This window comes from Mandrillus leucophaeus, unplaced genomic scaffold (assembly GCF_000951045.1).
Source record: "Mandrillus leucophaeus isolate KB7577 unplaced genomic scaffold, Mleu.le_1.0 Scaffold307, whole genome shotgun sequence".
In the NCBI taxonomy this organism is placed as follows: Eukaryota; Metazoa; Chordata; class Mammalia; order Primates; family Cercopithecidae; genus Mandrillus; species Mandrillus leucophaeus.
Genome location: NW_012103221.1, coordinates 2,165,601 through 2,181,411, shown reverse-complemented (window position 1 = coordinate 2,181,411; position 15,811 = coordinate 2,165,601). Strand labels below are relative to the sequence as shown.

Here is a 15,811-nt window from a genome sequence, read left to right as displayed (position 1 = left end):
CCCGCCACCTCGCCCGGCTAGTTTTTTGTATTTTTAGTAGAGACGGGGTTTCACTGTGTTAGCCAGGATGGTCTCGATTTCCTGACCTCGTGATCCACCCGTCTCAGCCTCCCAAAGTGCTGGGATTATAGGCTTGAGCCACCGCGCCCGGCTGAAAAAATACTTTTTTATGTAAAACAAAATACTTACTTTCTAGGCTCAAGTAATTATAAACATGTTTTTCCACACAATGTCAGATGGGACATTGCAAAGTCATGTGAGACACAGGTCTATTTGTCCTGTGGGATGTTCTTGGTCAGGGGTCTGCAAACTTCAGCCCACAGGTCACACTGCCTGTTTTTATATAGTCCATGAGCTAGGAATAGTTTTTACATTTTTAAAGAGTTGTACAAAAAGGGGAGGAATATGCCACAGATGGTTACAACTTTTACAGAAAGCTTGCCAACTCCTATTTCTTGGGCATCGAAGGATGCCGAGCATCCGTAGCTCCTGCTCACTTAATGCCAACAGCACTCCCTCTAATTACTGTGAAACCAAATGTAGCCTCCACCATTTCTCAGGTGCCTTTGGGAGGTTAATACTACCTGGTTGAGAACCACTGTTCTGTTTAATCAGTTTTCAAATTTTTATTCCTCTGTGACACATTTAACATGTGCATGATAGTAATACACATGCATGATATAGTTCCCTGCAGAGTTCCTGTGTTTGTAATTTTCTTTTCTTCTTGCATTCAAGTAAACAGTTAAAATGAGGGAGGTAATTGTTTAATATAAGAATACTTTGAAAACCCTCTGATTTATACTTATAAAAATCTTTAAAAACTTCAATACTTGTACTACTACTACTGCTAACTATATTATGTACAACTTATCTTATACCTCCTAGGAGAGTGCTTCACATCATCCTGCCCGACCACCACTGAAGCAAGTAATAGGCAGCCATGGAATAACTTTAAACAAGCAAGTGCCAGCATCCTATATTTATATTTTAGATATATCACTTTGATGGTGGTATAGAACATAGACTGGAGGGAGTCCACACTTAGTTTAGGTTCAAGATAGTGAGTGCTTCTACCAGCTAGTAGGGACAAACCAGAGGGGACATATTATTAGATAATTATTTCAGATGTAACAATCAGTAGAACTTGACAATTGAAAGTTACAGGCATTTGTTTTTCTTTTTCTTTTTTCTTTTCAAACTCATTTTACTGCCAGCATTTGTTTTTAACACTTCGTTGCCTGCCAGAATCACTTTGGAAACTTTTAAACAATACCAATGCCTAGGCTTCGCTCTATAATTCCTAGAAATCAGAATTTCTGGGAAAATAGCTGGGCACTGATATTTTAAAATTGTACTTCAGGATTCTAATGTGCAGCCAGTGTTGAAAACCACTGATTGAAGATGTGGAAGAGAGAGAAGAATAAAGGATGAGTACCAGGCTGTCAGCTTAGGCTGCCAGTAGATGGAAGTGGTGTGCTGTGAACAGTATCTGTTTTATGGTGGCTATTCAAGCATTTCTTAAATGAAAATTGATGACTTTGAACCCAAACCAAAATCAGTTTCTCATTTAATTTTTAATTGTTCTAAATTTGGATGAATTGACCCTAGTTCAAGATATTACTGACTGGAACCCAACCAAAATAACTTTTGTCACAGATGAAATTATATCAGAATGGATACCTCTTGATATTATTTGAGAAGAAGAATGATACAAATTACCTGAGTTGTGACATAACATTGTGAAGCAAGGTGCCAGTGGAAATAATTTTACTTAATTATAAGTATATTATACAAAATAATACTTTTTTTCCTTTCTTTTCTTTTTTTTTGAGGTGGAGTCTCGCTGTGTCCCCCAGGCTAAAGTGCAGTGGCACAATCTTGGCTCACTGCAACCTCCACCTCCTAGGTTCAAACGATTCTCCTGCATCAGCCTCCCGAGTAGCTGGGATTATAGGCATCTGCCACCACACCCGGCTAATTTTTGTATTGTTAGTGGAGATGGGGTTTCTCCATGTTGGACAGGCTGGTCTTGAACTTCTGACCTCAGGTGACCTGCCCACCTCAGCCTCCCAAAGTGCTGGATTACAGGTGTGAGCCACCATGCCCAGCCTGTATTTGTATTGATTGGCATAGCCAGAGGTTTGGGGTCCTGCTTTCTGGTAAATAGGCAAATATTCAGTAAACGTTTATTGAATTGTAATGTGAAATATCTTTAATGTACCAGAAAGTTGTAATATTTACCATACAATTTTTTATATTAATGAAGAAATGAAAGACATATTGTTTTTCTTTCAGCTCCAGTCTCACTTGCTCTACCTGTATTCTACCTTGTGTTGTCTACCTTTACATTCTTCTGTTCCCACTGCCACCACCCTCTTTTAGTCAGGACTCTTGGTTCCAAATGATAGGAATACAGCTCAAACTACCTTGAATACTGGATGGAATATTGGGTTGTCTGTAGGAAGGATGCCGAGATAGCATTATGGAATTGCAGGAAGGCCTGCAGGAACCAGGCTCTTGGGAACTGTAAAACAGGGATATCACCCCATTAAAATCCACTCTCATCTCTCCTTGGCTTCATTCTATTTTCTTGCAGACATGCTTTTGTCAAAAGGTTCAAGAAAATGCTGTCTGTAACCCCAGCTTCATGTCCTTCTTATACTATGACCCAAAAAGACAAGACCATGTCTCCTGCCCTAAATTGGGAAATTCATTTAGACCAGTCAGTGTGCCCAGAGAAAGGAGGACATTGTGATCTGTCTGGTTTGGAGCTTATGCCAGTCCCCATGGCCACTAGCAGATAGGGGCATAGCAAAGAAGAGGCAAGGGGAAGCTTACTCTTGGGACTAAGTTATTAACTGCTGCTGTCCTCCCCTAGGCTCCATTGCCCTAGCCCTCTGATAATTTCCCACTTCAGTCCAACTACTTAATGTTATCAGATTCAGTTTAGAAAAAAAATTCTTAATTAAAAATATTTTTAAAAGAGAGACAGGGTTTTGCTGTGTTTTCCAGGCTGGTTTCAACCTCCAGGGCTTAAACAATCCTCCTGCTTCAGCCTCTGGAGTAGCTGGGACTGCAGGCACGTGATACCACACCTGGCCAAATTCGGCATTCTAAACCATACATTGCATCATGATTTTCCAGTTACCTAGCCCTTAGTGGCCCTTCATTGTGTATATATAACAATGTCTAAACTTGATACACTTTAATCTGGCTGCAGACTGCCTTCTCTATCTTATCTCTCAGTTTTTCTATTCACTGTTGGCTCTCTAAGTTCTGATAACATTTACATGTTCCTCACTCAAACATCTAAACCTTAAGTAAAAATTTGTGGTAATACTCTTCAAATCATTGATCTCTCAGGATCTCTGAAGGCCAGCAACTGAAGCATTGTAGCTACTCATTAGGGACTGGCATCTCTGTATCATTGTTGGCAGAATGTACCAGTTTACATTTTTTTCAGTAGTGGTGATACCGAGTCTACTTCTCTATGTAGTCACTTGTGACAACTAATCAGAGGGAAACCTGGCTTAACAATTGAGGCTTTGTCCCTGCACTTATCTCATGGTGCTTTCAGAAAAATCAGTTGGCTGCTTGAAGCTTCAGTTTCCTTTTCTATAAGTTGAGAGTGAAGAGCACTATAATACTATTATCTACCCCGTTGCCTTTGAAAATTGATTATGAGGGTCAAGTGTAGTAATACAGACATACCTCGGAAATACCATGGGTTTGCTTCCAGGTGGCCACAATAAAGTGAATAATGCAATTAAGTGAGTCACATGAATTTTTGTGTTTCCTAGGGCATTAAAGTTGTGTTTATGCTGTACCATACCATATTATACTACACTATATTAAGTGTATAATAGCACTGTGTCTTTAAAAGCAATATACATTCCTTAGTTAAGGGATACTTTATTACTGTTGAAGAGGCCGAAGTGAGAGGATTACTTGAGCCCGGGAGTTTGAGGCTACAAGTGAGCTATGATTGTGCCCCTGCACTCCAGCCTGGGTAACAGAGACCCCATCTCTCCCCGCAAAAAAACCTAAAAACTTTATTGCTAAAAAATGCTAATGATTACCTGAGCCTTCAGCAAGTCATATTCTTTTTGCTGGTGGAGGGTCTTGCCTTGGTATCTTGTTTTTGTTTTCTAAATATGTGTGCGTGTGTGTGTGTGTGTGTGTGTGTGTGTCAGAAGTGGGATTTGAATTGCCTTGATGTCAGTGGCTGCTTATTGATAGAGTGATGATTGCTGAAAGTTGGGGTGGCTGTGGCAGTTTCTTAAATAACACAACAATGAGGTTGTTGCGTCTGTGGATTCTCCCTTTCATGAAAGATTTCTCTGTATCATGTGATGCTGTTTGATAGCATTTTACCCACAGTAGAACCTTTTTTCAAATTGGAGTCAGTCCTCTCCAACCCTGCCGCTGCTTTATCAACTAAGTTTCTGTAATGTTCTAAGTCCTTTGTTGTCACTTCAGCAATGTTCACAGCATCTTTACTAGGACTATATACCAAGAAACCACTTTGTTTACTCCTCCATAACGAGTAACTTCTTATCCATTCAAGTTTGATCATAAGATTGCAACAATTCAATCACATCTTCAGATTTCATTTCGAATTCTGGTTCTCTTGCTATTTTCACCACATATGCAGTTACTTCCTCCACTGAAGTCTTGGACTCCTCAAAGTCATCCATGAGGAATGGAATCAACTTCCTCCAAACTCGTGTTAATGTTGATATTTTGACATTCTTCTATGAATCATGAATGTTCTTAGTGGCATATAGAATGGTGAATCCTTTCCTGAAGGTTTTCAGTTTATTCTGCCTGGATCCATTAGAGTAATCACTGTCTATGGCAGCTATAGCCTTACAAAATGTATTTCTTTCTTTTTCTTTTTCTTTTTAGACAGGGTCTTGCTGTGTCACCCAGGCAGGAGTGCAATGGTGCCATCTTGGCTTATTCAGCCTTGACCGCCTGTGCTCACATGATCCTCCCACCTCAGTCTCCTAAGTAGCTGGGACCACAGATGTGTATCACCCCGCCTGGCTAATTTTTTTGTATTTTTTGTAAAAACATGGTCTCGCCATGTTGCCCAGAATGGTCTCGAACTCCCAGGCTCAAGCAATCTGCCCACCTCGGCCTCCCAAGTGCTGAGATTATAGGCTTGAGCCACTATGCCTGGTCACAAAATGTATTTCTTAAAAAAAAAAAAAAAAAAGGCCTCGAACTCCCAGGCTCAAGCAATCTGCCCACCTCGGCCTCCCAAGTGCTGAGATTATAGGCTTGAGCCACTATGCCTGGTCACAAAATGTATTTCTTAAAAAAAAAAAAAAAAAAAGGCCTTGATGGTCAGAATTACTTCTTGATCCATGGACTGAAGAATGAATGCCGTGTTAGCAGTCATGAAAATAACATCTCCTTGTACGTCTCCATCAGAGCGCTTGAGTGACTACGTGCATTGTTTGTGAGTAGTAATATTTTGAATCTTTTTTTCTGAGCAGTAGGTTTCCTTAAAATATTAAGCCCACTGTGAGTATTTTAAATTCAGCTGAATATTTTAAATTCAGCAAGCCATGCTGTAAACAGATGTGCTGTTTAGGCTTTGTTGTTCCATTTACAGAGCATGGGCGGAGTAGATTTAACATCATTCTTAAGGGCCCTAGAGTTTTCTGAATGATAAATGACCATTGGCTTCAACTTCAAGTCACCAGCTGCATTGGCCTCTAACAAGAGGATCAGCCTGTCTTTGAGGCTAGGCATTGACTTCTCTCTAGCTGTGAAAGTCCTACTTTATGAGAGCTCACAAACAAAAAATAAAGTCCTAGATGGTATCTTTTTCCAATACACAGCTATTTCATCTATATTGAAAATCTTTTGTTTAGTGTAACTACCTTCATCAAATAGCTAGATCTTCTGGATAACTCGCTGCAGCTCCTACATCAGCACTTGCTGCTTCATCTTGTACTTTTGTGTTAATGGAGACAACTTCTTTCTTTAAACCTCATGAACCAACCTTGCTTCAAACTTTTCTTCTGTAAGCTTTCTCACCTCTCTCAACCTACATATAATTAAAGTTAGGGCCTTGCCCTCGATTAGGTTTTGGCTTATGGGAAGGTTGTGGCTGGTTTGATCTTTTGTCCAGACCACCAAAACCTTCTCCATATCAGCAAGAAGGCTGTTGTGCTTGCTTGTTTTTTTTGTTTTTTTTGTTTTTTTTTTTTTTTTTGAGACAGAGTCTCACACTGTCCTCCAGGCTGAGGCTGGAGTGCAGTTGTGCAAACTTGGCTCACTGCAGCCTCTGCCTCCTGGGTTCATGCATTTCTCCTGCCTCAGCCTCCCGAGTAGCTGGGATTACAGGTGTGCACCACTACGCCCAGCTAATTTTTGTGTTTTTAGTAGAGACAGGGTTTCACCATGTTGTCCAGGCTGGCTTCAGACTCCTGACCTGAAGTGATCTGCCCGATTCGGCCTCCCAAAGTGCCAGGATTACAGGCGTGAACCTGTACTGCGCCTGGCTCTGTTTTGCTTTCTTGTCATTTGTGTGTGCACTGGAGTAGCACTTTTAATTTCTTTCAAGAACTTCTCCTTGGCGTTCACAACTTGGCTAGCTGTCTGGCACAGGAGGCCTAGCTTTCAGCCTATCTTGGCTTCCTCTCTAAGCTTAAACATTTCTAGCTTTTGATTTAAAATGAGATACGTTTGACTCTTTCTTTTGAATATTTAGAAGCCATTGTAGGGTTATTAATTGGCCTAAATTCAATATTGTGTGTCTCAGGTCATAGGGAGGCTTGCAGAGAGGGAAAGAGAAGGAACGGCCAATGGTTGGAGCAGTCAGAACACAAGACATTTATCAGTTTATCTGTCTTCTATGGGCATGGTTCATGGTGCCCTGAAAGAATTCCAATAGTAACATTGAAGATCTCTGATCACAGATCACCATAACAGATATAAATAGTGAAAAAGTTTGAAATATGAGAATTTTCAAAATGTGACACAGAGACACAAGGTGAGCATATACTATTTGAAAAATGGCACCAATAGACTTCCTTAGTATAGGGTTGCCGCAGACCTTCAATTTGTAAAAAATGCAGTATCTGTGAAGTATAATAAAGTGAAGTTCAATAAAGTGATGCACGATAAAATGAAGTACGCCTGTAGATGTGAAAATGCTATGGTATGCTAAAGAGTACTGTGCAAATTTAAGGCATGTTACTATGCTTGAGCTTATATTTAGTTACTGTGTTGTCTTGGATACTAGAATAGAGAACCCAGATTCAATGGCAATTAACCTTTGAAAATTTATGGGAAAGTATAAAGTAGTAAATAATTTCACAGTAGTATTATTGTGAATGAGCTGTTTGGCTGAAGATGGACTTCAAAGCTAAGATAATACATTCACTTAATAATTTACTTAGTGCATCATATGGATAAGGCATTATACAGTTGAAGTATATCAAACCAAGCCTGGCTCTAAGGCACTGTGAAATTATGTAAGATTTTTATTAGACAACCAATTAATTTAATTCTTTTGTTTTATTGTTATTATTATTTTAGAGACAGGGTCTTGCTCTGTTGCTCAGGCTGGACTTGAACTTCTGGGCTCCAGCTGTCCTCCTGCCTCAGCTTCCCAAGTAGCTGGGACTACAGGCACACACCACCACACCTGGCTTGTTTTATTACTTCAAAAAAATTTTCGTTTTATCTCCCCACCATAGAACTGGATATTTAAAAATTATATTCTAGTTATTGATACCGAATTGAGTGACATGGAATTTTTAACGGTAGCTTTTCTGATATTTGATGTTTCCAAACGGAGTATTTTTGCTATAAAGAGCTTATTCTCATTACTGTCTACCCCCTCCCCTGCCCACTTTTTTTTTTTTTTTTTTTTTTCAGAGCAGTCTTGCTCTGTCGCCCAGGCTGGAGTGGAGTGGTGTGATTTGAGCTCACTGCTACCTCTGCCTCCTGGGTTCAAGCAATTCTTCTGTCTCAGCCTCCCGTGTAGCCGGGACTACAGGTGTGCGCGACCACACCCGGCCAATTTTGTAATTTTAGTAGAAAAATGGGGTTTCACCATTTTGGCCAGGCTGGTCTCAAATTTCTGACCTCAAGTGATCTGCCCACCTCAGCCTCACAAAGTGCTGGGATTATAGGTGTGAGCCACCGTACGTGGCCTCCTTACTGTCCCGTGATGACCTTTTATGAAAGTTTATTTCAGTGACTTTTTTTTTTTTTTGAGACAGTGTCTCTGTTACCCAGACTGGAGTGCAGTGGTGCAATTTTGGCTCACTGCAGTCTTCACCTCCTGGTTCGAGCGATTCTTGTGCCTCAGCCTCCTGAGTAGCTGAGATTACAGGCATGCACCACCATGCCTGGCTAATTTTTGTAGTTTTAGTAGGGATGGAGTTTCACCATGTTGGCCAGTTTGGTCTCTTAACTCCTAACCTCAAGTGATCTCACCTCTGCCTTCGAAAGTGCTGAGATTACAGGCGTGAGCCACTGTATCTGGCCTGTTTCAGTGATTTAAGAGTCACTCAAAATATGATCTGTAGTTAAGAAGCTATCCTTTTTAGTTACCTACTAAATTCAAATTATTTGCTTTTTCTGTCATCTTTATAGTCTATTGCGTCTGCAGACATGGATTTCAACCAGCTGGAAGCATTCTTGACTGCTCAAACCAAAAAGCAAGGTGGGATCACATCTGACCAAGCTGCTGTCATTTCCAAATTCTGGAAGAGCCACAAGACAAAAATCCGTGAGAGCCTCATGAACCAGAGCCGCTGGAATAGCGGGCTTCGGGGCCTGAGCTGGAGAGTTGATGGCAAGTCTCAGTCAAGGCATTCAGCTCAAATACACACGCCTGTTGCCATTATAGAGCTGGAATTAGGCAAATATGGACAGGTGAGTTAAACTTAAGTCAATTTTCCTTTGTAAACTATATTTTTCATTACATGTTAGCTTGTTCATTCAGATTGATTTTATGCAATAACAGCAATAGGAAAAGACACTGTTTCCTAGAATCCTTTTTTCAGAGGTAGAATCATCTGAAAATTTGGATACTCTTACTTGTGGACAGAGTCTGGAAACTATCCTCAGGTCCTGGAAGCTGTCTCAGACGAACGGAATGGGCCAATAACGTGATTGCTCAGAAGCTGACCACTACTGCATTTGGTTAGATCTCAGAATCCTTGGCATTTGGTTAGAATTTCCAAGGCAATAATAGAGATAATAAATAAAGACCAAGAATTCGGATTAGGCAGCACAATCTCATCCAGTCATCTTTAATAATCAGTCAGGGATAGGAGGCAGTGTATCTTAATTTACATTAATACATTGTTCCTAAAGACCCTTAAATGTGCTATCTCTGTCCTTGAGGTCACAAATAATTCTCAATTTAAACTTATGTACAGTGCTTTTTTCCCCAACAGTTTCAGTAGTCATTATGGCAGATAATTTTAATGTCTATATGGTTTTTCTTGAAGTCATTCACTTTGCGTTCCAGATGACTGCCAGCTCAGACTTTTAATGATCTGGTTTATGTCTTTTGGGGGAAAAAAAATAAATTGGTAATTAGGAAGGGAAAACCCAGGTCACTGAATTAGCTAATCACATTTATTTTCAGATAAATAAGTGCTTCTATTATATCCTACAATAGAAATTTATTTCTTCTTAATGATGAGAGTATTTTTGAGCTGTCAGATTTTCTCACATATTTTCTTTTATAGTTTCTTTAGATTTTTCAGTGTTTGCAGTTGTGTACTGACTTTAATTTTAATTTAAAAGATAATTCAGGGCTGGGCACGATGGCTCATGCCTGTAATCCCAGCACTTTGGGAGGCTGAGGTGAGCGGATCACCTGAGGTCAGGAGTTCGAGGCCAAGCTGACCAACATGGAGAAACCCCGTCTCTACTAAAAATACAAAATTAGCTGGTCATGGTGGCACATGCCTGTAATCCCAGCTACTCGGGAGGCTGAGGCACGAGAATCGCTTGAATCCGGGAGGCAGAGGTTGTGGTGAGCCGAGATCATGCCATTGCACTTCAGTCTGGGCAATACGAGCGAAACTCTATCTCCAAAAAAAATTTTTTTTAAATAATAAAAGATAATTCGGCCCGGGCGCAGTGGCTCACGCCTGTAATCCCAACACTTTGGGAGGCCAAGGTGGGTGGATCACTTGAGATTAGGACTTTGAGACCAGCCTGGCCAACATGGTGAAACCTTGTCTCTACTAAAAATACAAAAATTAGCCAGACATTGTGGCAGGCGCCTATAATCCCAGCTACTTGGGAGGCTGAGGCAGGAGGCTCCCGCTTGAATCCGGGAGGCGGAGGTTGCAGTGAGCTGAGATCGAGCCACTGCACTCCAGCCTGGGCGACAAGAGCAAGATTCCACTTAAAAAGAAAAAAAAAAAGATAATTCATTAAAACATTTTCACCGGGCCCAGTGGCTCATGTCTGTAATCCCAGCACTTTGGAAGGCCAAGGCAGGTGGATCACTTGAGGTCAGGAGTTCAAGACCAGACTGGCCAACATGATAAAACCCCATCTCTCCTACTAAAAATACAAAAACAAAACAACAACAACAAAAATTGCCGGGCATGGTGGCAGGCACCAGTAATCCCAGTTACTCAGGAGGCTGAGGCAGGAGAATTGGCTTCAGCCTGGGAGGTGGAGGTTGCAGTGAGCAGAGATCACGTCACTGCATTACAGCCTGGGTGGGAGACCCTGCTACAAAAAAAGAAAAATTTTAAATTTGGAGTACCTTTTTATGCTACTTGTACTTGTTGACTAGTTTGTCTGATCCTAAAGTGAGTTCTGTTTCTGGGCTTGGTGGCTCACGCCCGTAATCCCAGCACTTTGGGAAGTTGAGGCAAGTGGATCATCTGAGGCAAGGAGATCGAGACCAGTCTGGCCAACATGGGGAAACTACATCTCTACTAAAAATACAAAAATTAGCTGGACATGGTGGCAGACACCTGTAATCCCAGCTACTCAGGGGGCTAAGGCAGGAAAATCACTTGAACCCAGGAGGCAGAGGTTGCTGTCAACCGAGATGGCGCCACTGCACTCCAGTCTGGGTAACAGTGAGAGTGTCTCAAAAAACAAACAAACAAACAAACAAAAAAACCCAGCTGGGCGCGGTGGCTCACGGCTCTAATCCCAGCACTTTGGGAGGCCGAGGCGGGTGGATCACGAGATCAGTAGATCAAGACCATTCTGGCTAACACGGTGAAACCCTGTCTCTACTAAAAACACAAAAAAATTAGCTGGGCATGGTGGCGGGCGCCTGTAGTCCCAGCTACTCGGGAGGCTGAGGCAGGAGAATGGTGTGAACCCAGGAGGTGGAGTTTTCAGTGAGCCGAGATCGTGCCACTGCACTCCAGCTTGGGCGACAGAGCGAGACTCTGTCTCAAAAAAAAAAAAACACTCATCTGTTCTCTTAACCATTATGTTATGTGACAGATATTTTTTTACACACACACACACAAATCCAACAGATTAGAAAAGTATAATAAGTACACTGGGATATCTAAGTTTTACCAGCCATTTATATCGGCTATTTAGTTTTTATCCTGCCAGTAGTGCTTATTTCATTTTGTCTATATTTAACATTTGGGAAGGAATATGAAAACATATCTATTTTAAGACTCCTAGAAAGCTATGATATTATTTCATTAATACTATCATAGGTTTTTAGGTTACAGATTGCTTATGTCTGTAATCCCAGCACTTTGGGAAGCTGAGGCAGGCAGATCACTTGAGGTCAGGAGTTTGAGACCAGCCTGGCCAACATGGTGAAACCCTGTCTCTACTAAAAATACAAAAAATTAGCCGAGTGTGGTGGTGTGTGTCTGTAGTTCCAGCTACTCAGGAGGCTGGGGCACGAGAATCACTTGAGCCTGGAAGGCAGAGGTTGCAGCAAGCTGAGATCGGATCACTTCACTTTAGCCTTGGTTACAGAGACTGTGTCTTGGGGAAAAAAAAAAAAAAAAAGAAAAAAGTGTAGCAATGATTGTATACATATATCAAAACTTATAAAATTGTATACTTTATTATGTGCAGTTTATTGTATATCACATACTTCAAAGTAGTAAAGAAATGGTCACAATGAAAATGATTGATATTGCACTTCAGCCCATAAAATCCTTTTTTTTTGTTTTTTGAGACGGAGTCTCACTCTGTCGCCCAGGCTGGAGTGCAGTGGCTCAATCTGGGCTCACTGCAAGCTCCACCATCTGAGTTCAAGCGGTTCTCCTGCCTCAGCCTCCCGAGTAGCTGGGATTACAGGCGCCTGCCACCACGCCTGGCTTATTTTTTGTATTTTTGGTAGAGACGGCGGTTTCACCATCTTGGCCAGGCTGGTCTTGAACTCCTGACCTCATGATCCACCCGCCTTGGCCTCCCAAAGTGCTGGGATTACAGGCGTGAGCCACTGCACCCGGCCTATAAAATCCTTTTTAATACAAATACATGAAGTCAAGAAAAGTTGTAAAGAATAAAGTAAACAATAATAGAACCTAGACTGGCAGTAAAATATACAGCCCACATCCTACAGGAAATGTTTTTGTGAGAACTGGATCCTTGGTTAGTACTTAGGCCAGCTTCTAGGTTAGTGTTATTTATGAAATACTCCACTAAATCAAGTGCCCAATTTTTAGAACACCTATAGGCACCCACATCAAAGTTGTTTTCACACTGCTGACATTGGATGAGCTTGTGAGAGAATTAACGATCCTAGGATATCAAGAAGTTGCTTCCAAGAAGGGTGACCCGTCTTTTGTTGAACTCTGGTGTGTGTGTATGTCTATTTGTGTCACCCAGGACAACTAAAGTGCTGTCTTCAGTATATGTCATTTTAAAGCAGTAGTTCTCAGCCATGGTCACACATAAGAATCACATTCAGAGCTTTAAACATTTTGATGCTCAGGCCTTACCCCGACCAGTTACATAAGAATCTGTGGGGGTGGAACACAGGTAACGTTCGTTAAAGCTCCCCAGAAGATTTCAGTATCCAGGGTTGAGAACCACTGTGTTAAAGGTAGCTGAAATAATTGGATTTGATGTGTTAATAGAACTTGGTGTCATATTTTTATGTCAAGAAGTCAATATATGTTGGCATATTGCTTCTACTTGACGTAATTTGTAGAGTGCTTGGAATTATTTATTCAGGAACTAGTGAAGGTGGATTTCTTTCGTTTCCCTCACTCCGCATTTAAATTTCTCTCTCCTGTTCAGTTTGTCTGTATTATTTTTCTTTGGTCTAAAAAGTACATTTGAAAATCGGCAGCCAAGTACATACATAACCTTGTTTTCTAAACCACAGTATATATTGCAGTATCCTTTGATATATGAGGAAGCCAAAGTAATAGAGAAATAAGTAAGGCAGTATACCTTAATTGAAATCTGCAAAACTAGAGAAAATGAGTAGGAACTACTGACGCAATTACTTTGCTTGTAGTGAATTTTTTTCCAACAGAAGTAAAAATTTTGCAAAAATAAAACATGATTCAATTGTAAAAACATGCAGAAAGCTTTAAGGTGAATATTTTATATCCAAAAGATGAACATCAAGTGCTTTGCTTATGAGACTGAAATTCTGTCGTATTTGGCCATAAATCACTGTGAGATCTGAGCCATGAGGACTGTTGGAATCAGGCATATGTCTTTAGAAATGTTTTATATTTGCTCACCTAACACCTTTGTTGTGTTTTCCTTTCCTGGAACTTCAGTAGAAATTATAATAGAAGTGTTTTTCTTTTTTTAAACACTAACTGGGGAGAAGGGATGGTAATTTATACCGTTAGTGGAGTCTCATTTATGCTTATTTCTTCTTTTTTAGGCTTAAATTTGGGTATTTTATGAAGATGTGTTTTCTTTTATGACTTCTTGTCCTTCAAGGCCAAAGGGACATTTTGTGAGGAAACATTTAGACTCAGTCTCAGTACTGAACCATTTAGTACTAAATTGTTCTTGCACATACATTTTAAGATGCCTGCATGTGGAGATCCCAAAATGTAAAGCTCTTTTCATTATTGTTTTTTAATGTATTTATTAGTGGCAAATGTTCTTGCCTTTTCTCAAGTAAGGTTTAGTTCAAGTACTTCTCTAGTTTTGGGTTGAGTTTTCAGCGGACCTATAGAGGAAGACAGATTTTTATATTTTCTGATCTAGTTGTTTTTTCTAACCAACTCATATGTTCACTCCTGTCATTTATAAGCAATTAGATGAGGGGGATATGCACTGATCATACATTACAGAATCAAAATAGGTTGGACTCTATATTAAAAACCCAGCAATTTTGTCTGAAACATAGATAAACCTCTAATCTCAAGGGAAGGTATTCGTTTATTTTTAATTTATAAATTTCTTTTGAAATAAATACAATAATGCTCTGCATAATGACATTTCAGTCACTGATGGATCACATACAGGATAGTGGTCCCATAAGATGATAATGCTGTATTTTAAAGGTACCTTTTCTATATTTAGATATGTTTAGTTACACAAATATAATACTTATCATTGTGTTGCAGTCGCCTACAGTATTCAGTACAGTAATGCCCTGTACAGGTTTATAGCCTAGAAGCAATAGGCTATACCATATAGTCTAGGTGTATAGCAGGCTACACCATCTAGGTTTGTGTATGTACACTCTATCATGTTCAGACAGTAAATCACCTAATGGCACATTTCTCAGAAAGTATCCTCATCATTAAGCTACACATAACTATACACTGATCTCCTTTTGTAATTCTAGCTAGTAAATAAGGAGTAAATCTGCCAAAACCTATAATTAATAATCTGTTTATGTCTGGGCAGAGTGGCTCACACTTGTAATACCAGCACTTTTAGAGGTTGAGGGAGGCAGATTTCTTGAGCCCAGGAGTTTGAGACCAACTTGGTCAACATGGCGAGACCCCCTCTCTACAAAAAACATGAAAATTAGCCAGACATGATAGTGCATGTCTGTAATCCAAGCTACTCGGTAGAGTGGGGATACCTTGAACCCAGGAGGTCGAGACTGCAGTGAACTGTGATTGCGCCAATACCCTCCAGCCTGGGTGACAGAGAGTGAGACCCTGTCTCTAAATGAATGAATGAATAAGTGAATGAATGAATGAATAAATAAATAAATAAATAAATAAAATCAGTTTATACTGAGCTTGATCATGTACCATTGTAGCTTTACAAGCCTGAGGAACGTCCACAGCTATCTGCTTTGTGTCATAGGGGAAGCAGCAAAGTTGCGTGCGCATGCACACACAATCTTTCTCTCATACAAACACACATATATATTTGTTTATAACTGTGTATGTGTGTAAATACTTGGAGAGGTTTGTAAGGGTAAGATATAGGGATTAAGTAAAATGCCATTTTATTTTATCAACATTCAGTCACCATTTTGAGATCATGTTGTCTTACTCCAAATAGCTACCAAGGGGAACAGATATCGTGTTTGGTTATATAAGCTGTAATGGAAGCAATACAAATTTGTTTCTGATAATTCTTGTATTTAAGGTTGATTTTTACTTTTAATAATGTACTAAAGGAAAGCCTCCAAAGAAATTAGTGAAACTAGTTTTCTGATAGACAGTCAACTATCATTTGTCAGTAGGGATTGGTAAAATGTAACAGCTTGAAGATACTTAAATCAGTTTAGAATACATTTTTTGTTTGTTTGTTTGTTTGTTTACTTACTTACAGAGTCTCCCTCTGTTGCCCAGACTGGAGTGCAGCGGCAAACTCTTGGCTCACTGCAACCTCCGCCTCCTGTGCTCAAGCGATTCTCCCGCCTCAGCCTCCCAAG

General features: G+C 40.2%; 1 protein-coding gene across 1 annotated transcript in view; it reads left to right on the top strand.

The window, feature by feature from the left end:
- COMMD1 (copper metabolism (Murr1) domain containing 1) overlaps positions 1-15,811 on the top strand; it is a 253,482-nt gene that overhangs the window by 115,208 nt on the left and 122,463 nt on the right. The window contains exon 2 of the mRNA XM_011987310.1: positions 8,623-8,904. Coding sequence (XP_011842700.1) covers positions 8,623-8,904 — 282 coding nt within the window. The remainder of the gene's footprint in view (positions 1-8,622; positions 8,905-15,811) is intronic.